The 25,987-nt window shown below is 48.1% G+C and overlaps 1 protein-coding gene across 1 annotated transcript in view; it reads right to left on the bottom strand.

Moving 5' to 3' along the window:
* Rasa3 (RAS p21 protein activator 3) overlaps nucleotides 1-25,987 on the bottom strand; it is a 112,529-nt gene that overhangs the window by 43,846 nt on the left and 42,696 nt on the right. Inside the window, exons 2-3 of the mRNA XM_034520433.2 lie at nucleotides 21,219-21,336; nucleotides 3,718-3,821 (exon numbers count right to left, since the gene is read on the bottom strand). Of these exons, the coding sequence (XP_034376324.1) occupies nucleotides 3,718-3,821; nucleotides 21,219-21,336 (222 nt within the window). The remainder of the gene's footprint in view (nucleotides 1-3,717; nucleotides 3,822-21,218; nucleotides 21,337-25,987) is intronic.

Here is a 25,987-nt window from a genome sequence, read left to right on the forward strand (position 1 = left end):
CATCAGAGAGCCCCTTCAGATGGAGACTGATCAGGACTCAGGACTTTTTGTGTTGTGTTCCCCTCACGTGGACTCCCGTTGAGTTTGGGGACATAAGTACAGAAAAGGGTTATTCCAGATCCAGTTACACACAATCAAGTCCCCTCCCTTTCTTTACCCCATGTCACATCCATGAATATTGTTAGTTGGACATAAATAAAAATAATCAGACCGGGCAGTGATGGTGCACGCCTTTAATCCCAGCATGTGGGAGGCAGAGGCAGGCGGATTTCTGAGTTCCAGGCCAGCCTGGTCTACAGAGTGAGTTCCATGACAGCCAGGGCTACACAGAGAAACCCTATCTCGAAAAACAAACAAACAAAAAAATCAGATGCTCAAACTATGTCATGCCAATATGGACAAGCAACTAGTCACGTTGATGGGGACAGGCTGGGATGCAGGGTACCGAGTTCTAGGGTGGATCTCAATTGGTACCATCTGGTGGTCATTGTGACAGTCCGACTGTCCGGAAGAACTTGCAGACCACCATTGTTTCCCTACCCCTGAAGGAAGATACAGGAGGCCACGGACACCACATGAACACTGAGACAATCCATTCAAAGAAAATTCCGAGAAACAGGATGAGAAACAAAAGCTGCACACCAGCAATCGCAACCACACAACATAAACTGTGGGTGAGCAAAAGTCTAGAAGGACGATGTCTTTGAGGGCTGGTGCCTCAAGGACCCTGAGAACCAAACTCACCAGCCTGGCTGATAATGAGGACTCATTAAATGATTGCAAAATGAGTACAGAAACTGAGAAACAACACAGATGTACAAACAACTAGGACGTGCTGCATTGGAGAAGCAATACAGGTGTGGTTAGCTTTTCTATTTTACACCTTTGTGTGCTCAAATTAAACCTATACATAAGTGTCTTCATATGCACAGATTTATTCATGTTTATGTGTTCCTTCAGCACACTGATCATATGCCAAGCAAGCACCCAAGGAATGAATAAAATATACAGATCCCTGTCTTCAGACATCTTACAGACAATGGGATACAGACACACAGAGATGAGTAACCCCGATATCCGATGTGGAGGCACTCTAGGGAAAATGAGGCAGAGAAGGGCCTAGAGACCAGTCTCCAGAGAAACAGCAGAGGGGGGAGGAAGAGCGTGTGGGGGTAGCCGTGAGAAATAAGCCAAGGTCCTCAATGAGAAGCGAGTCTGAGCTGCCTGCGAGCAGATGGTGAGGTTGGGTATGAAGAGCGAGCTGAAGACTGGCGTAAGACGTGGGCGTCACTTGGGTGTGAGGGAGTAAGGGGTCGGGTGTGAGGAAAGAGATGAAACACAGGAGAGGAACATGTATAAAGTCAGATGTGAAGGGCAGGGTGAGATCCATGTGAGGTGAGTGTGAGGAAAGGTGTAGTGGGCGTGAGAGACAAGTGTGAGGGAGAGGGATGAAGCCGTGGGATACAGGGGGCGTGAGGAGGGTGTGAGGTCAGATGTGATGAGGAAGGCGAGGGGAGCGGAAAGAGTGAAGGCTGAGGCGCAGGGCAGTGACGAAGGCAATGTCTATGTTAAGGCTGAGGTACAGGGTGGTGATGGCTGGTATGAAGGGTGAACGTCAAGGTCGAGTGAGATGAAGTGTAAAGGGAAGTAAGAGATGAGGTGAGGTTCCGGAGGTGACGTACAGTAGATGTGAGGGACAACTCTGCAGGTGTGAGGAGTGTCTGTGAGATTGAGTGTGAGCAGTGTGTGAGGTCAGAGTCAAGTAGCAAGGTGAGATGGGTAAGGAGCTAATGTGGGGTGTGTAAGGGATGAGGGGAGGCCTGCACGAAAAGTGAAGTAAGGTGAGGTCCACCCGGGGGATGCAGGGAGGGTTGTGCCTAGTGTGAAGGGAAAGCATAAGGAGAAAGTGAGGTGGGGTGTGAGGGGCATGTGAGGGGCAAGGTTAAGTGGCCTGAAAAGCAAGTAAGAGAAATGTGGAGTGCTTTGAATGAGAATGGTCCCTGTAGGGGCCTGTGTTTGAGTGCTCGGTCCCCAGTTAGTAGAACTGTTTGGGAAAGATTAGGGGTGTGGCCTAGTTGGAGGAGGTGTGTCACTGGGGGTGGGCTTTGAGATTCAAAAAACCCAAACCAGGCCCAGTCTTAGTCCCCTCCTCCCCATCCGCCCTCTGCCTGCAACTTCTGGATAAAATGTTAGCTCCCAGTTACTGCTCCAGTGCCATGCCTGCCTACTGCCATGCTTCCCACCATGACGATAATGGACTAACCCTTGGAAACTATAAGCTGGCCCCCAATTAAATGCTTGCCTTGATCATGGTGTCTCCTCACAGAAATACAACAGTGACGAAGACAAGGCTTAAAGACTATAGAGTGTGAGAAGGAGTAAGAGAAGTGTGTGAAGTCGTATGTGGGGCCTCAGGGAAGATGGGCGCAGGGGCTAAGGGGCTGAGGTAAATGGGTTTGGGGTGAGGTGAAGTCTATGGAGAGGAGTGAGGAAAGGTGGGCACATAGGAATGGGTCAGGTGGGGCATGAGGGTGAGGCTACGTGGGATGGAAGGGCTGAGGTGTGGTGAAGAAAGGTGGGTCTCATGCGAGAGTTAGGGTGAAGTGGTGGTGACGGTTGGCGTGAGACAGGTGACGGGGTGAAGATTGAAGTGCGTGAAGTAAGGGTGAGGTCAGATGTGGGGGTGAAGCAAGGTTCTGTTCCTCCTACAGTTCCATTGACACGCCCCCATCGAGACTCTGGCTGAAAGGTCCAGGGCTCCCCATCTGTCCGGGCTTAGTGTCCTCTCAGCTTCAGCAGTGTTCTCTTCTGCATCCCTGTGACTTGTTCACCTCAACTGACAGGGACCTCAGACAACACAGAGGGAGTCAGTCACTTCCTTCTGTGAGCAATGTGGGTCAGGCAGCAGTGGCCTCCTCTGCCCATCTGTGGTGGGTGAACTCTGGCACCACACCATTCCTGTTCTCCTACTTTGGACAATCTTGGATTCAAGGGAATCCAAGATTAATTATTATCCAAAATAATAACCACCCTTTGGCCTGTTCTGTCACCTAGACTCCTCATGCAACTACTGTCTAGGGAGAGTGTCAGGGTTGCCAACTTCTTGAAGCCACGGGGAAAATGAAGCTCAGAGACATAAGGGGTTGACGTGGACTTCAAACATGTCTGACTGGCCCCAAACCCTCCCACTGGCCTTTTCATATCCCTACTACTCTGCTGGAGTTAGGGGTGAGACCAGCCTAGAGACAGTGAAGAAGAAAGGTTCACAGTTCAGACTGCCCTGTGGTTACCTGGGAAGGAGTTCTTGAAATTTGACTAGGGATGTTTGGGGACACACTACATGTTGCCCTAAAGTGATGCTCAGAAGACCCTGATCAATGTGTTCTGGGTATGAGACTCCAGTGTTACAGTCTTCTGCACATAAGGTCATTATCCGCACACCGTTCTGCATTATCAGGTCAAAAGGAAGGATGATTCGAGAAGCTACAAACACCAGGCCAGGCCACACCGGCAAGCCTCTAAGCTGGTCCCATCAGGAGTGACTCAGAGCCATACAGTCCTGTCCAGGAAAGCTTCAAATTAAGTGCTAATCTCCTCCTAGTCATAAGGGCAGCAAGAGAGTGCTTAGGAGAGATTTGCCATTTCTCCCAGGATGAGACCCTCTTTGTAAAAAAGAAGAAAATGTCCATTTAAGTACCTACCATTTTAAGTACCTACCTATGATGGAATCCCTTCTGAAAACATCTCTATCAAAAATGTAAAAGGACAGGTGGCGAAAACTCCGAGGGATTTCACAGTAAAAGTCCTCTCCGTAAAAGGGGCTAGACAAACAAACAAAATGCACACGGTTAGAATGTTTGTGGCTGAGTCCACCCAGAGGACCGACTTGAACAAATCAGAGAGCTCAATGCGGGGCTGGGGGCAGGGCGCTGGTCATTAATAATCTCTAGCGCATGGATCCACACATAACACCACCCCCAAGACTGTTACAGAGACCTGACTGTAGCTGAGGCGTGGGGGTTGTACTCAGTGACGCATCGAAAGGAAAACTCACACTGACGTTTCTGATATGTGACTTTCCCCATAGACCTGCCTGTCCTTGGTTTCTGTATGGAGGACCCAGCCCCATAGCTGGCTCCCAGGTCTCATTCTCCCAGGGCTCATTAGCCCCCTCGTGAGTCACCCCACAGCTGCAGCAGCCCTACAAATGGAAACTTAAAAATAAACCGACGTTCTAATTAAAGGGGCAGAAAGCCAGAGGGCTTTGTCACTAAACAAACTTCCCATTGTTCTGGGCTAGGAAAAACTTGCTCACGACAGACACTAGGAAGAGGACACCAGACATGGAGAACTGCTTTAGGAGACCCAGCGATGACTTCAGCACACACATGAGGGTCTGACTTGAAGTTGGATGTGATTCCAAGTCCATGCATGGTCGTGGCTGAGGTCCAAACGGGAAGGGAGACTGTTGACGAGGGAACCAAGCGCGTTACTGTCAGAGAAGCCGCAGGGGAGCACATGCAGGGAGGACCATTGGCATTCACGTACCTAACACCTGCTCACCACTGCATACAAAATCAACACAAAACACATCGCACACCAAACCTAACGGTTAGAAATACAAACTTCTCGGAAGTCCGTGGGGACAAAGCTGTGACCTGGAGTTGTGTAGAGATTTCTTCGATATGATATTATAAGCAAGACAGCTTTTAAAAACTTGGTTAACTCAGACCATTAAAATGTAAAATTTTAATTTAAGATGCCTATGCTGAGACTGGACAGATGGCTCAGTGTTTAGAAGCTCTTTGCTGTTCTTCCAGAGAATCTGAGTTCAGCTCTCAGTATCTACACTGGGCAGCTCACAACCGTCTATCATCACCCCGGCTCCAGAGGATCCAACACCCTTTTCTGGTCTCTCACGCACGCACATGTGCGCACACACACATATACGCACAACAAATAAATAAAAATAAGTCTTTGAAAACTTCATGCTTTAGAACACATAATTAAGAGAGTAGAAAGGAGAACCTACAGAAAGTATCTGTAACTCGGTTATCTGATAACGGGCTTCTATCCACGGTAGGTCCGCTGCATCTCACTTAAGACAAATGGCCAGGAAACAAACAAAAGATGACAAGTACCATTAGCAGTCGCGATCTGAATGTGTGATGTCTCCCCACAGGTGCTTTCTGTTTGAACACTCGATTCCCAGTTGGTGGCACTACTTTAAGAATATTGCCTAGCTAGCAAAAGTGGGCTCCTGCAGGCGGGCCTTGAAGCCATGCCTATTTCCAGTTGCAGACTGGGCTCCCTGTTTCTTGATCTGCCAGACGGCGAGAAATGGCAGCGGCTTCTATCTGTGTTCTGTCACAACAACGGAAAAAAGTAGCTGTGCATTGACCATGGTGGGGAAATGCAAATTCAAGCAGGAAACACAGGGGACACTTCCAGCCTGGCCTCTGGGTGGGACAGCATCACTTAGTGTTCTAGCGTGAGCTCACAGGAGCTCAGCACACCTGCCTTCTCCGGCCGGGGCATGGACACACTACTCCATTTGTATGTAACACTATAGTATACTCGGCCAGAAAGTTACAGAAGAAACTACTTCTTCCCAATGAAAACGAAATCCTCAAAGTGAAAAATCTAAGAGACTGAAGTTGCTTTGAGCATTTCGGGTAGAAAGAAGAATTAAAGATAACAAGAGATATCATTTTATGGTTCATAGGAGCAGGATGCCAGAGTACTTCCGTCCAGAGTTTCTTAGCTTAACAATGCTTTGTAAGGAAATTGTACTCGACCCTTGTATTCATGTGAGTCTTTGGTTCTCCTATACGTGTGCCAGACACAAATACAACAAGAAAGCAAGGCCCTGTGTGGATCTCCATTCCTTAGCCTCCGTGCTCTTCAGATAAGACTCTTGAAACCATTGAAGAAGGAACGTCCACGTCAGGAGGCCGTGTGTGTGTGTGTGTGTGTGTGTGTGTGTGTGTGTGTGTGTGTGTGTATGTGTGTGTCTGTGTGTGTGTGTGTGTGTGCGTTTGCATGGGTGTGAGCAATCCTATGTGTGTGTGTACCTCTGTGTGTAGTGTGTATGCACATGCCTGTGGGTGCAGGGGTGTGCGTGTGGTACACCGATGGACACGTGCATGTGGACACAGATGTGTGCAGATGTGTCTGAGTACACATGAACACATATGCACGTATGCCTTCTTGCGTTTTGCTATGTACTTGTACTCTGGGTCCAGCTGGGTGTCCACCTACATGCATCTCTGAGCACATAAACTGCACATGTAAGCCACAGACTTACGTGTCTCCCCACAGTGCGTTGCCTTTGTAGTGTGGAGTGAAACCTGTCCACCTCCACACAAAGCCACAGATGCTGGAAAATGTCGGGATTTTGCAAAAACAAGACACCTCTTTATTTCTGTCTATGAACGTTCCGAGATGTGTCACTGTGGAAACAGCCCATGTTCCATAGGCTTTGGTCCAATAACGGAAAAACTGTCATCTATCCAAAGACTCAAAGAATGGAACAGAGGAAGAACAAACCCAGAAAGACACCTTGTCACCCACTAAAAAAACTAAACAGCCATAAGAGCTACTAGATGGCTCCATTTAATAGTCAACTGTAAAACATTCGTTTGTTTTAAGTATGAAATAGCTCCTCTGCATATATGCACGTCGACACCCAGGGATGGACACTGAAGTGACCATTTGGGTTAAGACGATTGAATGTCCAACTCCAAACCATCAGATGTTCCTGTCCCTTTTAGGAAGCCTGTGAGGTGGACCTCTGAGAACCAGTCTCCAGAGACTGACCTGCAGTGCAATCCTTGGTCACAGCAAATCCTGCCACATCGAGGGTTCTATTATAACCCACCTACTGAGGGGTTCAGAAGACATGCCACTTAGCTCTCCATTACAAGAGCAAATCTCTGAGATGGCCAATTTACAAAGAGAAAGGGAAGATCTTGGCTGAGAGTTTTGCAGATTCCAGTCCGTGATTGTCTGGCCCGTTGTCCTGGGATGATGTGAGACACATCATGGTGGGGCATTTGACAGTAAAAGTTTAACTTCATGTCAGGAAATCAGAAGGGAGAAACAGAAAAGAACCTGGGTCTCACTGTTCACACTGGGCTGCTGACACTGGGCTCTCACACTGAGCTGCTCACACTGTGCTGTACACACTGGGCTGCTCACACTGGGCTGTTCACACTGGGCTGCTCACACTGGGCTGCTCACACTGGGTATAACTGCAATGACCTAAAAATGCCCAGTAGGTCCAGTACAGCAGACAGTGAACATTGTGCCACACACCTTTTTAAAAAAATTTTTTCTAGTAAGGTCAATCACCATAAATGTTTTTTTTCTCTTATTTCATTTAATATGTTTTTAGCTTGAGTGGGATTTTGTTCGTTTGTTTCTTTATATGGGACAGGGCCTCACAATATAGCCCAGGTTAGCCTGGATCTCACTAGGTAGCCAGGCTAGACTTGAATTCACAGTGATCCTGCTGCTTCAGTGTTTCTGAGTGTTAGGATTACAGGTGTGTGCTACCATGCTTCATATTCTCCTATGACTCCATATAACTTTTCAAGTTGAGTTTACTTCCTGTGAGTCACCTCAAGACTTTGGGAATTAGGGTGGGACACTGGGAAGTGAGGGAAGGAGTTTACTAACCAAGAGACCTACTGTGTGCAGGCTAAGTTTTTATGAACCTGGCTCAACGGGTAGACAGAGACAGAGAGAGACAGAAACAAAAAGAGACAGGAAGAGACAGAGGGAGTGAGGGGGGGAAGGAGAGGGAGAGGGAGAGAGAGGAAGAGAAAGAGAGTGCAAATGTAGCTCTGTATCGGAGGGGGAATGGTGCCCACAGAGAATGAAGAGGAATCCGTGCTGCAGAGCCTGGAGAGATGGGCTCTTTGCCCCATGGAGCTGTGAGGTTTGAGCAAAGGGTAGAGGCCAAGGGAGGCTGGCCTGGCAGAGCTGGTGTTTGTTTTCACAGGAGGCAAGGGTTTCAGAGACAGATCCCACGTCCTAAATACAATTCAGCTTTCTTTCTTTAAAAACAGTTTGGGCTGAGTTATGTTTTAACATTTTTTTGTATATGCACGTATATGCATATGTGCATGTATATGTAAATGTGTGTGTACATGTATACATGCATGTATATGTATATGTAAATGTGTGTGTACATGTATACGTGCATGTATATATGTGCCATGGTGAGCATATGGAGATTAATGGACAAGCTGGAGTCAGTCTTCTCCGGCACTGTGTGGGTTCCAGGAATCAGACTTAGGTCATCAGGCTTGGTGGTCAGCACCTTTACCCACTCCCCTAATCACAAATCACTCAGGGTTTTAGACTCATGACTTCTTTGTGAAGAATAAGAAAGGAAACCAAAAGCAGTAACCTTCTCCACTCACTATCACCCTGGCCTGTGGTCTTAGCCCAGTGAGAACCCAACAGGACAAGCTTTCCCTGAGCATGAAGGCTTGCAGAGCATTGGGGACCCCGATCTGTGGCTAACAAGCATCCTCAAGGCACAGGTAAATGCTGCAGACACGTGAGTTTCTCAAGTCCAAGTGATGGCCGGACTTGGGGGGTCAGCTGGGCAAGTTGTAGTAGGTTGCTCATTCCCTGGGGTGTGCATGGCAGAATTCCTGCTCATGCCTGGCCACTGGGGCAGGGCAATGAGGTAGATGAGACCCCAGGACAGGTGGGTCAGCTCTTAGAAACAAAGTGCCCACAGTGACATCTGGCAATGGAACCGCCGTGAGCGTTACTAAGAAGACCCAGGCCCTGAGCCACGTCTGATCATCAGGACTGCTACAAACCAGTGTTGCTATCCACATGCCAGACGGGACATATAAATGGGAAAGTGTAAATGGGAAAACAAATATAAACGCAGCCAACTGCCCAGCTCCTTTGCACCCCAGCCTGGCAATCTATTCACAAACTGGACTCCCAGCCACTCTCTTGTGCAACCATCAACTTGAGATTTCCAAAGCATCTGGATTGAGTGTTCCTGGAACTCCGTGTACTGCAGATTCGTTGCTATTATGAAGTATTAAGAGGAATGTAATCTAACTATGGTGTTTAGAAGCGGGACCTTTTGGCTATGGAATAAAGAGAGCTGGGCATCGTGACTTTTGCCTGTAATCCCCACTACTTGGGGGTCTAAGGATTATTGGTATCAGGCCAACCTGGGCTACACGACAAGGCACTGTCAAAAGGCTGGAAGGTGTAGAGGGAGGGAGGGAGGGAGGGAGGGAGGGAGGGAGGGAGGGAGAAAGGAAGGAAGGAAGGAAGGAAGGATTAGTAAGGCCACAATGACACCTTGGATAGAGGTACAGACCACACACATGGATTCCCACATATACATCATGCACAGTTTGTCCCACCATGACACCTCTGCTGCCTGGGGACACTACCCAGTCTTTACAGTCCACCCCATGTATGTCAGATAGTCTGTAAAGACAACTGACAGGCTGCTGCCGCTCAAGTCTAAAGTGGTTTCAATTGTTACATTTAGAATTCAGTTCCTGGCTGCTTAACGGCCACACATAACCTGCGGCCACCAGACTCAACAGAGAATGTAGAAGCAATGGACACGCAGAGGAGCCCTTGTCCTTGACCGCCCTGTCCTTTTAGGCCAGCACCTGAGAAAAATCTCAGGCTGATCTATGGGACAGGAAACAGAGGCTCGCTTGGGCTACTGGTGGGATGGACTTTGCTTTAGACACGGCGCCACACACCACAGCCCTGCCTCTGCTTCAGAAACAGAGAAGGCAGGACTAGCGGATCTGACCTTACCAGCTCTAAGTTTTCCAGCAAGTCTCCTTCCTGTCACAGAGAGGGGACCTAGATTCTCTGGTCTTTGCTGAAGGTGGCACGAGACCAGCACCAGCACTCTCCTCAGCGAGCATGGGACATCACTGAGAGAAGCGCAGAGGCCTCTACACGTGGCATGCCGCAGTCACCAGGCACAGGAAAGGTGGCCCAGTCACACCCCCTCTGGCTGAGAGGCAGGTCACAGTGTGGGCAGCAAGGACTTCAGGCTGAATGATAGGGACTGGAGCCAAACCGGGCCAGATGCGAGCCTCTCTTCAGCACATATCCAGGAAAGCATTTTGGGGGCGACAAATTGATTCATGATATGATTTATATGCAAATCTGGAGAATTTCCCATATTTCACTCCTTTATACACGTTGAGTTTGGGAGCCTTTTAAAACAGGAGACATTCATGGGAACAAATATTTTCTTCCATTTTAACAAACATTAAAAACTCATTTTTTTTAAAATAAGAAATAGAATTAAATTAAAAATAAAATTTAAAAAGAATGAAAAATCTACTGAGGCTATACTGTTAAAAAACATTTATTTTTAAGGCCTGGTCTATTATGATAGCTCACGCCTTTAATCCTAGCACTCAGGAGGCAGAGGCAGGTGAGATGAGGAATCCCCTCCCCACACACATAGACTGCTGAGGTGCCTGGGGTCAGGCAGTATGAGGCATACGGTGACGGTGACGGTGACGGTGACAGGACCAACTTTTAGTAAAACGCAATGTTCTAAAAGTGACTGTGGTGGTGGCTGGACATGCCTCCGGGGCCAAGGAGTTGTGATTTTAAATGGCTGAATGATATGAACTGTCAATTATATATCTCAATAAAGCTACTTTTAGAACAAAATTCTAGCCAGATGTCGGAAAACTGGAAGCTAGAATCAACGTTCTGGGGTAAGTCCTCCTAGAACACGTCGCCTTAAATATACACAGACAAAAAAATAGAAATGGTTACAGATGGGTTTTCAAGGGAAAGTGGGAACTCCATACACATTCTGACACAGTCTGCTTTTCCTTAGCACCGTGCTTACAGCCACTTCCAGGAGAAGCAAACATACCACCAGGAGCCAAGTGTCCCCTGGCCACCAAACACAACCACCAGATTTCCTTACTATTAGCTTTCCCCAACTTTCACAGCTAGGAGCAGTGTCACAGTGAATGCTCGGTGGATCTGCATGGCCTCTGTCGGTCCCCTGTCTGTCCCCACAGAACCACTCTGAGGTGGGAGTCTCGGTGCAGAATGCTCTAAAGCTCTAGAAGCAGAGACTATGAGACAGCTCACACCTCACGAAGCCAGCTCAAACCAACCCAGTTAAGAGTGGGCTCGCACACGAGTGTGGCTCTGACCCTGTGCATGTTCATCTCCAAACACCAAAAATAAATCTGCTCAATTGATAGCATTTTTTAAAAAGTGAAGAGACTATTTATTTTAGAATGTTTAAGTTGCAGATGTGTTTAAGATGCTTCCATGTATTTATGAGCTTTTGAAACTTCACTTTTCTTAATGACTTTGGCCTGCGTCCGTTAGTAACTTCTCTCTCTCAGGATATTGACCCACTAGGAACATTCGAATCTGTGTTCCAATAACTTAGAGCATATGAGAAACCCTTGCAAAAGGAAAAACACCCCATATCTGTAGACAGCTTTCTTAGTAGTGGCTGACTTGACATCCTTCACCCCCCAGCTCTGAATAGCTTCAGCAGCAGGACTGAAGACCTTATGTCCTGAGCCATGGCTGCCCCAACTGTAATTGCGTAATGCTTATGACAGAGACCTTCAGGAGTACCCCCCAGCAAGGACCTCCGGGTGAGTCAGAGACACCTAGGCTGTGGCGAGTTACATGCCAACTTTCCTCCTGGGTCAGAAGTTAAGGACCAGGCTAGAAGCAGGAAGAACTGAGCATGTAGCCCCAGGACCTCAACACCCTGTGCACTGGATTCTCTCATCAATGGGAGTCGGCTTGTGTCCCTTCCTGGGCATCAGAGTTTAAAACATATTTTCAAAAGAAAAAGGAAGCAGGCTAAACACGGGGAAGAAGTCTTCTCCCACCCCCTCCCGGGGCCTCCCTGTGGACAAAGCCTCCTTTCTGTGGCCCTCAAAGGGGCCCACAGTGAGAGTGCTTCCCTTCCCAGGCACTGCTTAGCCACAGTTGTGTCCACACAGGCTGCCTTTGTCCAGGCCACAGCCTGTGTGGAGAGGCATGGACTGCAAGCCAGGAAGCCCCCATCCCAGCCCAAGGGCTCCAGAAACCTCTTTCCCAATAAAGAAAAGACCCACGGGGAAGGGCTGGGGCCCTCTCTCTTCTTTGCTGTTTGACAAGAAGAAATTAATCTAGCCAGCAACTCCTGCCTTGAGGCCACCAGAGTGATAGACACACTGTCCTTTACCTCATCAAAAAGGATGAAGCCAGAGGCTCAAAGGAGTTTCACAGAATCAAGGAACTTTCATCAAGAACAAGAAAAGCTGACAAGGGGCCATTATCTCCAAGTGCAGCCTCTGGCAGGAACCCTCTGAAAGCTCCTCCTCTCCTTAATTTCTCCTCCCCCCCCCCTTTCTCCCCTGCCCCTCCTCCATGAGCCCTCTGAATCTTTTCTCTCACAGTCCCGCCAGCCTCTCCTCTCCCTCCCACTGCCCACAGGACTGGGCACAGGGTGCACATAAGCCTCGCCCGCCCCGGGACCTGCAGAGAAACCACCAAGTCCTCCTTGAGTCATTTCCCGACATCTATGCCGCCCCACCCCATCCCAGCTGTTTGCTGCTTGCCGTGTGCACCTCGTGACAAGCGACATTGGTCATGTGAAATGATAGAGCTGGGTCCCCAGTGTCCTGCCTGAAGCAAGTTTCTGGACCTATTTCCCAACCTCAGATGGAGAGCTTGGGATGGGGACTCTAGAGGCTGTGGGGAAGATTAAAGGAATCTGGGTGGGTCTCCACATGCCTAGTCTCTGTGCCCCAGTCTGAGGAGGCTGGGACAAGGCCAGTCTCCAAGAGGACCTAGGGCAGAAGCCATGTGACTCTCAGGCTCTAAGACAGCTGGTAGCCCCAAGGGCTGGAAACAGCTCTCTATGAAGTTTCTCAATGGCTGAATGTTCAGCTATGAAATAGGTGCTGGGCTAATCACTAATTAAAAGCTAGATTAAACTTTCATTAAAGCCAACAGTATATCAGATGTCCCCAGCTGCAGGGCACAGAGGGTCTTGTGAGGGCAGCAGTCAGTTCAAGAAATACCTCAGGTAACAAAGTGGTTCAGGCCTGCGGGAAGCCTTTCTGTTTTCCCCCAAATCTGCCTCTTAAGTCTCCTGGACTGGGATTCTTAAAGCTCCTGGGAACTTGTATCAAAGGTACCAGGATGACAGGGCAGTCCAGATTTAACCACTGGTGTTGAGCCTGAAACCCTGGAGAACTGCTACCAGGACAGTCCAGAGAGGAAGAGGAGCACCAGAGATAGAAGACTGACCACAATGTCATCCAGTAAGAAATGGAAAAACTCCACTGGGGGTTCTCAGACCATTCACACATCTGCACAGGAGACTGGGAACAGAGTGACCCTGAGGTCAGGTCATGGTGCGTCTATACCAGGCTAACTTCCTGGCCTGGAGCCCCGTATGTGACAGCCTAACACCCCAGGGTTTTGGCAGGAAGCCTGCAGCGCACTGGCTGCAGGGTACCTACGAGTAGTCAAGACACGGGCGGGGATTGTTTATCTAGAAACTCTGGCACACAGATCTGCACATTTTCAAACTAAACACGGAGCTGGTGAGAAGAACAGATGGGGTGGCTCACGACTCACGGCATGAGGCAGGGGGATGAGAAATGTGAGCTGGGTTCCTGCCTGGACCTGTCTTCTAGGACCAGGAAGCACCTGCCACCTGTGCCGCCTGGAGTCTTGGGCATCAGGCAGGTACTGGGATAAACCAAGCCTTTTGTTCCCATACCTCTTTTCTCTTAGACTCCCCTTGTGCCTGCACAAGTCCATAGGAACTTGGTGCTGTCACAAGATTCCTAGGAAAATCCTCAAAGTCAGACACCAGGCCAGCTGTGGGACCAAAATGTTTCAAGCCCATGTCATAGGGAGCAGACAAAAGCGTAAGAGGGACCTGCAGGCCTTGGAGAGGCATTCCACAGTTCTCCAAAAGAACAGGGGTGCCCAGTACAAAGAAAGAGGGTCAGTGCTGGGCCCACGCTCCACAGTGCCTCCCTGCAGCTTCCTGGGGACCAGGAGGTACCCATCAGTGACACATGATGATAAGCCCCAACTTGGCCTGGATGACTGGAAAGAGGAATGTAGGAGCTACTTAGAGTACTGGTGACAGGGACAAGCCTGTGTTTCAGCCAGCTGCTGTCCACAATGCAGAAGGAACCCCACACTCTGACACAGGTGTGCTCCTGGCTAGGAAAGTGCTCAGCAGGGATTGGGACAAGTTAGCCGTGGGTGTTGTAGCTGAAAGGGGGCTAAAACAAGGGATCAGGAGTAAGGGGCTTGGTGGCCACACCCACATGGGAATGCACAGTGGCTTTCTGGGGTGTTAAAGGCCCACCCTGGACTGGAGAAGTCCCTTGGGGTCATTATAAATGCAGGGAATTCTTAGGCTCTGACCAAAAGACCCAGGAATTTCCAAGTGGGCCGGACCCTTGGAGAGACGGCACAGCCAATTGGTAACTGGCTTTTAATGAGAGTAACTCCCATCAGGATACCAGAGACCCAAACCATTCCAAGATTAAGAAAACAGACACTGCCTTAGCACAGGATCGTCTTAGACGTCTTTACGTGCACAACCCTTCTCCAGAACCCAGAATGAAGAAGACACAGAAGGGAGAAGGCACGGCAGGCAAAGGCCTTTCTACGCCACGTGCAACCCTGACTCCAGCTCTCCTGACACGTCAGCCTCTTGCACTAGGAACCATCGACTACCAGAGTCTCCAGGAGCTTCTGCCATTACCACTGCCGAGACTCATAGGGTCTCGCAGACCCCTGCTACCCAGTAGCCTTTCTTAACTCCCTGGTACCCTGCCCTGGACACCTCACTGCTACAGCCAGAGCTGCCAGCACTATAGCAACAACTGTAACTGCCTTGAGAGGGTACTGCTCCTCCCAGCCAATGCTTCCCATTGCCTAACTCCAGGAAGTGAAGGTACCACTCCTGACAGGATTTTCTTGTGGTTATTTAGGAGCTTATCCTTTGGAATGGCCATTCTGTGTGACAGCAACACATTCCTTTACTGCTCAGACAGTAACTCCCTCTACAAGCCCCTCCTTCCTTCTAGTTATTTCTTTCTAGTGCAGAGCGTTCTGGGAATTTTAAAAGTGGAAGCCCTGAGCTGCCTGCAGATACAACCTTGGGCTGCTTTTCAGCCATGCAGACTAGGGTCATGGGCACTTAAGTGAATGAGAAGTTCAGGGGCACTAAGGAGGCTCTCCTAGGTCAGGAGGGAGGGAGGAAGGTCTGTGGTGCTTTGAGTAAGAACGACTCCCACAGGCTCACAATTTTGAATGCTTAGTCACCAGGGAGTGCGGCTGTTTGAGAAGGATTAGGAGGTGTGTCCTCCTTAGAGGAAGTGTGTCACTGGGCTTTGAAGTTTCAAAAGCCTCCCCCTAACCCTCTCCCTCCCTCTCCCTCTCCCTCTCCCTCTCCCTCTCCCTCTCCCTCTCCCTCTCCCTCTCCCTCTCCCTCTCCCTCTCCCTCTCCCTCTCCCTCTCCCCCTCCCCCTCCCCCTCCCTCCTCCCTCTCCTCCCCTCCCCTTCCCCCCTCCCTCTCCCTCTCCCCCTCCCCCTCCCCCTCCCCCCTCCCTCTCCTCCCCTCCCCTTCCCCCCTCCCTCTCCCTCTCCCTCTCCTTCTCCCTCTCTTCCCTCTCTCTCTTTCTCTGCCTGCTGCTGCCTGTGAATCAGGATGTAAAGCTCTCAGGTGGTACTCCAGACATGTCTTTCTGCTTTCCACCATGATAAATGCTTTCTATTATAAGAGTTGCCTTGGTCGTGATGTCTCTTCACAGAAATAAATAGTAACTAAGACTTTGTTTTCAGGATTAGAAGTATCTCTTTCTGGTGGGACATAACCTTTGACAATATCACTTTCATTGGAGAGGGCTGGAGCCAGTGGGGCTTGCTCTCCCCAGTGTGCCCCTCCAAGGGTTGATGGTGGAGAAACGGGACAGAGAGGAGGGCACTCTCTCAGCTACACCGACTCAGTGATGTGAGCATGAACTAGGGCCTATCAGGTCTCATCCATACACGGGACAGACACACAATGTGTACTCTGAGAAAGCATCCATGCAAGTGGGGGAGGGGGCAAAGAAACTCAGCTCTATCTTCTCCCATTCTGAGTGGCTCTCGTTGAGACCCAGGCACACAGCAGGACCCACGGTGAATATACTTTGTGACTGCCTCTCCCTAGGGACCATGTTCGGCTCCTGCAGCTCTCACCAGCTCTGCCAGGCTGTGTGTGCACACAGTCTTCCACACTTTCCAGTTCAGACTTGCAGTTATGTGAGTCTTCGGTTCCTGCAACAATGTTGCCAGATCTGTATCTAATCTAAAGGGTGATGCTGCTGCTGGAGGGCCCTGGGGAGCCACGGAGGACCTGTTCCTTCAGATGGATGCCAGGACGCTGTCGGAAGGTCTGTAGAGCAGCAGCCACACTATGGGAAGGGTGGGAGCTAGCTATAGGGTCTCAGTCTGGACCAGTGGGCCGCACTTGCTCCATCCCACTACTCACCTCATTTGCCAATGGGTCTGCCCCCTCCCATCTCTCGCCTCAACATCTGCTGCTGGGTTCTGCCCCCTCCTCCAAGGCCACACAGAATCAGAGTAGGACTGACCCCTTTCAGATCTGGCTACTGTGTGCCCTAGTGAGCTGGCCCTGTCGCAGCATCGCAGCATCGGTCCCCACTTCTCTAAACTGCTTGCACTTCCCGTTTCCTTCTATTTCAAACTTCAGTTTCCTCTTCAGCTATGTCTCCGAGCAACTTAGTTCATTCACCAAACTGTCCATTTAAATGGCCACACTATTCATTCCTACAGGTGCTACTTTAGAACAATGTTCTCCCTAGCCGTCTCTCCTCCAGCAGTGTGTCCCCATCTGTCACCCCCACCCGGTAGTTTATTGTTCCAGCCATCCCTACACACACACACACACACACACACACACACACACACACACACACACAAGCAAGCACGTTTTCTTTGTACACATGCCCCTCTTAGCTCACACTCCTTGGAACTTTTTTCCCCCTTCCTTTCTCCCTCTTGCTCCGGGCCCTGCTTGTTCCAGGCCCTATTCACTCTGGCCCCCACTTGCTCTGGTCCCTGCTTACTCCAGGCCCTTTAGCCCCCGCTCACTCTGTCCCAAAGTACACTTTAGCTGTCTTCAGACACCCAAATGAGGGCATCAGATCTCATTACGGGTGGCTGTGAGCCACCATGTGGTTGCTGGGATTTGAACTCATGACCTCTAGAAGAGCAGTCGGTGATCTTAACTGCTGAGCCATCTCACCAGCCTTCCCTGGAACTTTATATAGAAAAGTTCTTTGAGACTTGGACTGGCAGAGGTGACTGTTTTTGCTGTGGTGGGCACATCATTGCCATCCACACGGTGGATGCTGACCCAGTGCTAACCTAGATCCCATGACTGTGGCTTTCAGACCACAGATGGGGACTCAGCATCAGGTCGAGAAGCACCTGCTATGGCTCACTTCTGCAAGTCACTGGTACGCGTGGCCCAGTGCAGGGCTTAGGGTGCCAGTCTAAAGACCTGCTAATGTAAGGAGGGCTGCTTGGCTATATGGGAAGTAGCCACACAGACCCATACCTGAGGCTCCTGTCAGTCTGCCTGTGTTCTCTTCTGGGACTATCAGTTTGGACTTAAAAGACAGAAGCTACTCCTCAGCCAGCATATCCCATCAGCAGCCTGAAGTGGGATGGAAAGGGAAAAGAGCCCCTCACCCCAGAGTCTGGCCCAAGTCTCGTACTAGATGAGAATCAAAAGTTCCAGGACCATTACACCTTTTTCTGTGAATGGTGCTAACAGAGAGACGATATTTCTTTCATATAGAGATATCTCAAATAACATTTAGATAGCGACAAACTTTGAGTAGAAAGGGTACCACCCAATAAATTTACCAGTGAATTGGGACTGTAGGGGCACACAGGCACATTAAAAAAAAATCTTATCAGGAAAACATGATGCAAGGACTTACTGGATACATCAAACCGTGGAAGGATGCAACTCCCTCCCATGAAGGAGCGAACACCAAGCATGGTGGTGACCCCAGGAACAATCATCTGACCCCTGGTGTGCATCAAGCACTGAGAGACTTTCTAACCTTCCTAGGAACTCTGTCTTGGCTTGATCAAGATTGACATGGTCTACTAGAATTGCTGTCTGTCTGTTTGTCTGTCTGTCTGTCTGTCTGTCTGTCCACCTGTCTGGACCTGCACAGTCCATCTGTCCCCACGCCCACTCCTCTGGACTAGGCACTGCCTTCATGTCACCTCATTCCCGTGGCTCAATCCTGACCTTGCAGCCTGACTCTCTTATAGCCCGATGCACTTCACCCTGGTTTGTTACTATACTGACAGACTTATTTTTGCTTTTTATCAGTTTCTCTGTTCTCAAGACTTATGAAACCCCATGAACTCTGCTGCAGCATAGATATATACGCACATACATACATGCATGCATAAGTATTTATATATACTGTGTGATATATAATGAGTAATTGTAGAATTAAATATTCGTAATTGAGATTAGAATAAAAGAATCCATGTTCACTTCCATCAGGGCCTAAATGGAAATATATAGTAAATTGTTGTCATTGAAACCTGTCTGAATCAATTACTATTCTTTTTCTATTGATTACACATTCTTACATTGTATATGACCCTGACGTAGCATCTTCAGGACACAACCTTTTGAGATGCAACTGCAGAAGCCACCAAAAGCACACATTGTAAAGCCACTCAGACGTGACTCTCTTGAGAAGCCTACGCTACATGTAGGTGCATGTTACCCTTTCCCAAAGTATGTCTCTGTTAACGTCAGTGCTGACACATATGTTAAAATCTCTTTCTTTCTACTAAGCTCTAATCCTGCTTCATACTGATTTACCTGAGAATTCTATGACAAAGTCAAAACTTCTGGCTTGACTAAGTAGAAGTCCCTCAAAAGATCTTAGGTGGCTGAAGAAAGTACTGCACTGTTTCCAGCCCCTATCAGACTGTTACTGACACCTGAGGTAGGGAATCAACTAAGAACACAGAAGTCAGGACCAGAAAGATGGCTGTGGTCGGGGTGGGGGAGCTGTAAAAGGACTTTTCCCCAAACTTCACAACTTGAGTTCAAAACTGGGACCCACATAGTGGAAGGAGAGAACCAGTTCCCACAGGTTGCCCTCTGACCTCCATTCCTGTGCTTTGACAAGTGTACCCCTCCCCCGATACGCATATGTAATTAAAAAAAAAAAAAAAAAAGAGAGAGAACCCAGACAACAGCTTCCTAAAGCTAGCTGCAAGAGATCCTCGATGTGAGGTGGGGCGCACTTGAGATGTACATCAGAAGAGTTCTCAGTCAACAGCTCACAGGAGCAGCAGATCTGGGGCTCACTGTAAACAGGAGTGTGACCCCCCTAAGGGCTGGTGTCACTACCACCGCCTCTGTTTAGCTCTTAGCTCTGCTTCCCACGACCAAAGCACCACATCCAGGCTCCAAATTAGAAACAAGGATTCCTGTTTCTAAACCTGCCAGTGTCTGGCAAGTAGCCATCCCTTGGCCATCAGAGGGGTCCCAAGCAGACATCCCTCCTGCTGACTCCACAACGTTGGCACGGTCCCCAGGGCATACTGATGGGCACAGTGCTCACATAGGAACACGCTCAGGTGTCCACAGGTAACAGGAGGGTAACACAACACCATTTTTCCAGAGTAAAAGTTATCATCCCAGCATCTTCTTCACTGACCCCACAAGACAATTCTTCAACAGACTTGGCTCCTGACAGTATTTTTCAAGTCTTCCTTTTCAGAAAAAAAAAAAAAAAAAAAAAAAAAAAAAAAAAAAAAAAAAAAAAACCCTAAAGCGTATATAAATAACAACACAAACAGCTGTAACCATGGGACCTCGGCAGGGTGGCTTCAAGGCAGACAGAATGGAAACACCATCCACCTCCCTCGGGGCGGGCAACATTAGTGGTTTTCCAAAAATTAGACTCATTAAGTCATCAGGACATGCTGTTTGCTGCCACTTGAAGTGGCAATAGGCAAGGATATAATTCAGCTGCTAAAAATGCTCTTAAAATCAGAACAGTGTTTTGAGACCACACAACCCATAATTCTAAACCCAAAAGGTGGAGTCCCTGGCTCCAGGTTGTCTCCTTTGATCTCGAAGAACCGCAAGGGAGGCTGGCACGCCTGCCTTGATGATATTCTTGGCTCCCTTCCTAGCGCCAATGGTAAGGACACGGCTTCCTTGCTATTTCCACACTTACTCTCAGATCGCTGCGAAGGGCTCTACAATGTCACTTCCTGTCCCCACATGCTCCTAGCCACAGCCCAGACTCTCCTTAGACTGGGAGCTTATTGACAAAGCGAGCAGGATGCTGGGGCAGATATCCACACTAAAAATCCATGCTAAAGGCGAAGGCTCTTACTTATCCTGGACCTCGAACTCACGCGTTACAGGTCCCATTATATTCTCATTCTCCTTGGCTGTCACCTCCCTTGCTCAAAATGTGCCAATAAATACTTTCTGGATCTTTCTCCTCAGTTAACAGCTCTATGTACAGAGCATGTGTCTCTCAATTTTTTTTTTTTTTTAAAAAAAGAAGTATGGTGCAGGAAGAGGAAGCTTTAACATATTTCCTCTCTTAAAGTTCTCGCTTGAACTCTTAATGGAGACTTTTAAAAATGAGAACTTTGCAGATGTGAGTGTTTCGCCTACAGAGACGCGGTGTGCCCACCCAGTTCCCACAGAGGCCAGAAGAGGGGGCCATTCCCTGGAACTGAAGGTAAGGATGGTGCTGAGCTGCCTTGTGGGTACTGGAAATGGAGCCCAGGCCCTCTGCAGGAACAGCGGCTCCTCTTAACTGCTTAGTCACCTCTCCAGCCCCCTCTGCGGGCTTTCTCAAGACGTTCTTTTCTGGTCCTGGGGAAAGATGTGGCCCCAAGAGTTTCCCATACTTTAGGGCCCTGGCGAGCAGGAACACTAGTTCATCCAGACAGAGGTGCCTACGATAGCCCACACCAGAACCCCGGGGTTCTTCTTCGTATGAAAACCTCACATGGGCAGCCTGGCACTCAGAAGAAAATAAATAAATATAATAAAGATAAATAAAAATCAAATAAGTAAGAATCGAATAAAACAGAGCAGCGGACATTACCAGAGTGACTTCTCTACAATTTTGGTCCGGAAAACCTCCTCCTGGTCCAGGTTCACAGTGCAGTAGCAGTCCCTCATCTTGTTTGGCCCCGGGTAGGAAGGAAGATTCTTGGCCTCACCTAAAGAGTTAATGAGACACATACCAGCTTAGCACAGATTGCTCAACATCCCCGTAGTCACACACACCATCGAGCTACCACAGAGCAGTCAAGACAGTCACCAGTCACCTCATGGGCAGACGCGTGCCTTCACCTCGTATACTTGCTCACTTATTCACTCTTCGTGTGGTTTGGTTTTCAGAAAAGTCAAAATATTGTCTAGAACCATGTTTGTCACACATGAATCCACCTCTAGAACAAACGAGAGGAACCAGTGCCACCCCGAGTCTGCTTTTCCCCTTGGGGTATCCGGGCACCGCTGCACAGTGAGAATCTCTGCCTTAGGATAGAAGACTGTTGTGTGTTTGTTTGCCTACATTGGTCCCTTCCCGTTTATAAAAACTTTAATCAAGGTAAAAGGCACACAGAGCGCAGTGCCGCAGCCATCTCTAGGTATGGTAAATAGGGTGAGCGTGGTCACACCGCTGCGTGGCAACATCTTCACCCACCATGGTCTCCTTCCTCACTTTGGATCATTACCCCTTTCCTCAGGGCCCGCTACGCCTCCGCCACGCCTCCGCCACGCCTCCGCCACGCCTCCCCGATGTGTCTCCAGCAACCCCACCTTTCAACATTCTACTTCCTGCCTCTGTGTTGTTGAGGCTCTGTGTTTCGGACAGCTCTGGCGGCTGCCTCTGTGAGACCATGCATATCTTCTGTGACTACCTTACTTCACCTAGCCTGTATCCGTACAGCGGGATGCTATGGCTTAGATGCAGAAGGTCCCCAAAGACTCATATAGGATATAGGTTTGGTCCCCAGGGTGGCGCCAATGGGATGTGAGGCCTTGGATAGGTTTTGAGATTGTGCCCTTGAAGGGTTATGGCTCTGGTCTGTCCTCTCTTTTTTGCTTTCTGGCCATGAGGTGAGTAATAAGTGTCACCAGTGTCACGGTCATCCCCCCAGAGACCCAAAGCCATGGATCCACACCGTCTCAACATGTAACCTCCAAAACTGCAGAACAATTTAAGATTTTCTTCCTTTCGAGGCTGAATACCAACCATGTTTGCACATTTTGTCCATTTGTGTGTCAAGTGGCTTTTTAATGTTTAATTTTATTATTAAACAAGCTAGCAATAACCACAAGGACTCATTTTACATTCACAAAATTAAAATATAAAGTCCAACTGTGATTTGCCAGTTGGGAAAAAAGTCTGGAAGGAGAAGCCTGCTATGGCCCCTGCTTCCCTACCATGGGCCCTTCTTCCTCTAAGAAGCCCTACAAAGTTCTGAATGTGTTTGGAGATTGCAAGAGATTCTGAGGCAGCCAGTGACACCGTGCACTGCAGAACTTTCCTGCCATACTATAGCTACATGCCCACAGTTAAGTCTAGGAAGTTTTCCAAACCCAGTCATTAGCTCCTGGGCCAGAAGCACAGAATAGCTCTACACATGGCCCAGCCTATGGGTGAAGGACACAGTCACAGCTACTATTCTAGACACAGGCACCTACTGAAGCACGGCCAGGAGAAGAAATACCTCTGAAACTCCCTTGCCTTCTAAAAGGCCTTTATACTGTTTGACCCATTTTGGTTCTAAAGGGATCTGGTACCAGATGCCCATATATGCAGTCCAGTGGTATAAAGAGAGGCAGGACACCATTCCATCACATCAGTATAAGAGAAGGGAGGTTGAAGACTCAGTTTCCAATGTTCTGCTGTTGAATAGCAATTTCTTAAAAGTTGAAAACTTCCATCCTGGAAAGATGCTCCTTAAGACTCTGAAAGTTCTAAAGGGAGGCTCATCAAAACTCAGGAAGCAAACAACTCACAAGTCTCAGGAAGTCCCTGAAACCTATCAGAATTACACAGTCCCTCTCCCCCCAAGATTATATAAATAGCCAGTTCTGCTTAGAAGAGACTTTCCCAGTTGTTGAACTGTTAGTCCTGCAGAGATCTTCAGGTTTCCAGCTTTTGTGAGTTGTCACCCACACTTGAATGGGCTTTTGTTGATTCATTTGCTTTGAAGTGTTCCTGTTCTTGTACATACCACTCATCTGTACTCCTTTAAGTAACCCCAGTAAACTCAAGCTGGATTTTGGTGATATCTGTCTGTCGTTAGCTGATTATTAGGTGAGTAAATATTTGTTCATGTTTTCCCTGGAGTGGTGCTAAAAAACAGCCAGCAAAACATGAAGTTACACACTGGTTCCTGTGAATACTACAATCAACAAGCAACACAATCAACCAAGTCATGGCAGAGCTCTACACTCAAGGCTGGGTCTACAGCACCAAACAGTCTTACCTTCCTCAAATACAATCAGGCACATATGCTCAGCTTTTCTGAGAGAAGGAATTCAACTAGAAACACACCAACTTACAAACTGCTCAGCTAAAAGTCCAAAGCATATAGCTCACTTTTAAACCTTTCATTAAGGTTGCTCTCCTGAGACATGGAATGAAGAAGGTTAGTAAGAGTTTTTTCTAATGAGAAATTTTTTTTTAATATTTTATTTTTCTTTCCAATGAACTTTGTCAATATATGTTATCTCTTGGAGCTGCCCACAGGTCTTAACATGCATGAGGCTGTTTCAACAGTGGATGGATAGAGCCTGTTTGGTGCCTCAGTTACCTCTACCTTGAGAACACAAGGCACTGGGCTCTAAATCTGACCAGTTCAAAGATCTTGGAGTTTTTTTCATGTTGGGGTGTTGGGAAGCTTCACTCTAGTGGGTGAATGCTCTACCACTAACCTCTATTCCTAGCCCTCTTTTTTTTTTTTTTTTTTTTTTTTTTTTTTTTTTTTGAAATAGAGTCTTGCTAAGTTGTGCAGGCTGGCCTTGAGTTTGTGGTCAGCCATCTTAGCCTCCTGAGTAACTGGGAGTCAAGTTCTGCACCATAAGGCCCAATAGACCCTGGAGTTAAAGGCCCACTAAGAAATCACTTATGGCCAATAGTGGTTCAGAGAAAAACTATAAGGACTCTTTCTTGCAGCCACCCTCACCCTAGAAACACAGCTCTCCCAAAATGTCCACTTCTTCATAGGTAGACTCAAGACATGACCAACATGTTTGAGGTAAAGCTGAGCCCAGCCTCCACACTTTACAAGACCAAGCTCTGTCAGCTTCCCAAGACACCACAGCCTTAGAACACATACATCATCTGTGGGGTCCTCAATGAATTCACAGGCAAGAACAAGATTGACAGCTTCTACATGGAGCTAAGCTCCAAGCATAGCCACCCTGTTGGTCTTAGAGGTAGCACTGCAGCTCTGGCCACATGGAAAAAGGACTTTCCATCCCTAGCTCTGGTTGGAGACCAAGGGCTCCTCCAGAGTTCACAAATTTTGAGCTGAAAATCACTGAATGCTACTAACTTCCCGGCAAACACCTTTATGATTTGAACTAAAGCTTCCCTTCCCTTTGGATTGTAACTGTTTTCTCTTCTTTGCTTTTATGTCTGGGTTTCCTTTTGTTAGTGTGAGCATATGTTTTCAACAATGACTATACAGTGAGGTGTAGATAGCTACTAGCTGCCCTATTTCTTGAAAGACAATGTTTTTTAAAAGTCCTTTGGGAGATGGTTTTTGGTGGAAGATACAGAATGGATATCATGTTCATTATCCATAGAAAGTTAAAAGAAGAGAGATTGCAACTGTGTCCTAGAAGGCAGTTCAGTAAGGATTCACTCACTGGCTCTGCACTACATTCTCCATGTATTGGTCACTACATTCTCCATGTATCCCACTTAGACAGGGTAGAAACATCCTGGCTGCTATGACAACAGCAACACCAGACAGCAGATGAGTGTCCTGAGCCATCCTTTAGCAGGCCACTCTGCCCAGGAAGACAGAACAGTTACATCTGCTCTGTGTCTTCTCACAGGGTCCCTAGACTCACAGGCTCTGTCTGTATCATAAAGTACCAAGAGCAGTGAGTCATCTCCAGTAAGCTCATCCAGCTTAGCGACAACAGGCCACCTGCCTGCCAGGTGTCAACGACACATAGGGTGCAGACGTCCAAGTACCCTTCTCAGTCCACAGTACCTTCTTCATCTCCTCCCAAACTGCATGGGTTTTTTTTTCCCTTTGAAAAAATTGGCATCTGTTTCTGCACAGCATTGGTTTGCATAAAAACAATTATGTATTATATATTTTGACAATATTCACCCCAGTTTTAGCCCTTCTCCTTAGTGCCTCCCTTCTCTTCCCACTAGTCTTACTTCAGTCTACCTTCTGCTCTCATGACACCCACATACACACAAATATATATATATGTATATATACATATATATACATATATATATACATGTATATATGTATATATACATACACGTATACACACACACACACATGCACTTGGGAGGCAGTGATCTCTGTAAGTACAAGGATAGACAGGTCAGCATACCTACAGGACAGCTGAAGCTGCACAGAGAGTCCTGGTCTCAGATTAAAAATAAATTAAAATTACTGTAGGGCCCACAAATAAGAGAAAACATGGTAGTTGTGGAGGTTTGTATAAGAATGACCCCACAGGCTCACAGAGTTGAATACTTAATTATCAGGGAGTAGTACTATCTGAAAGGATTAGGAGGTTTGACCTTGTTAGAAAAAGCCCTTGTGTATCACTGGGGGCGGGCTTTGAGGTTTCAAAATCTCAAGCCAAGCCCAGTGT

This window comes from Arvicanthis niloticus, chromosome 16 (genome assembly GCF_011762505.2).
Source record: "Arvicanthis niloticus isolate mArvNil1 chromosome 16, mArvNil1.pat.X, whole genome shotgun sequence".
Taxonomy (NCBI): domain Eukaryota; kingdom Metazoa; phylum Chordata; class Mammalia; order Rodentia; family Muridae; genus Arvicanthis; species Arvicanthis niloticus.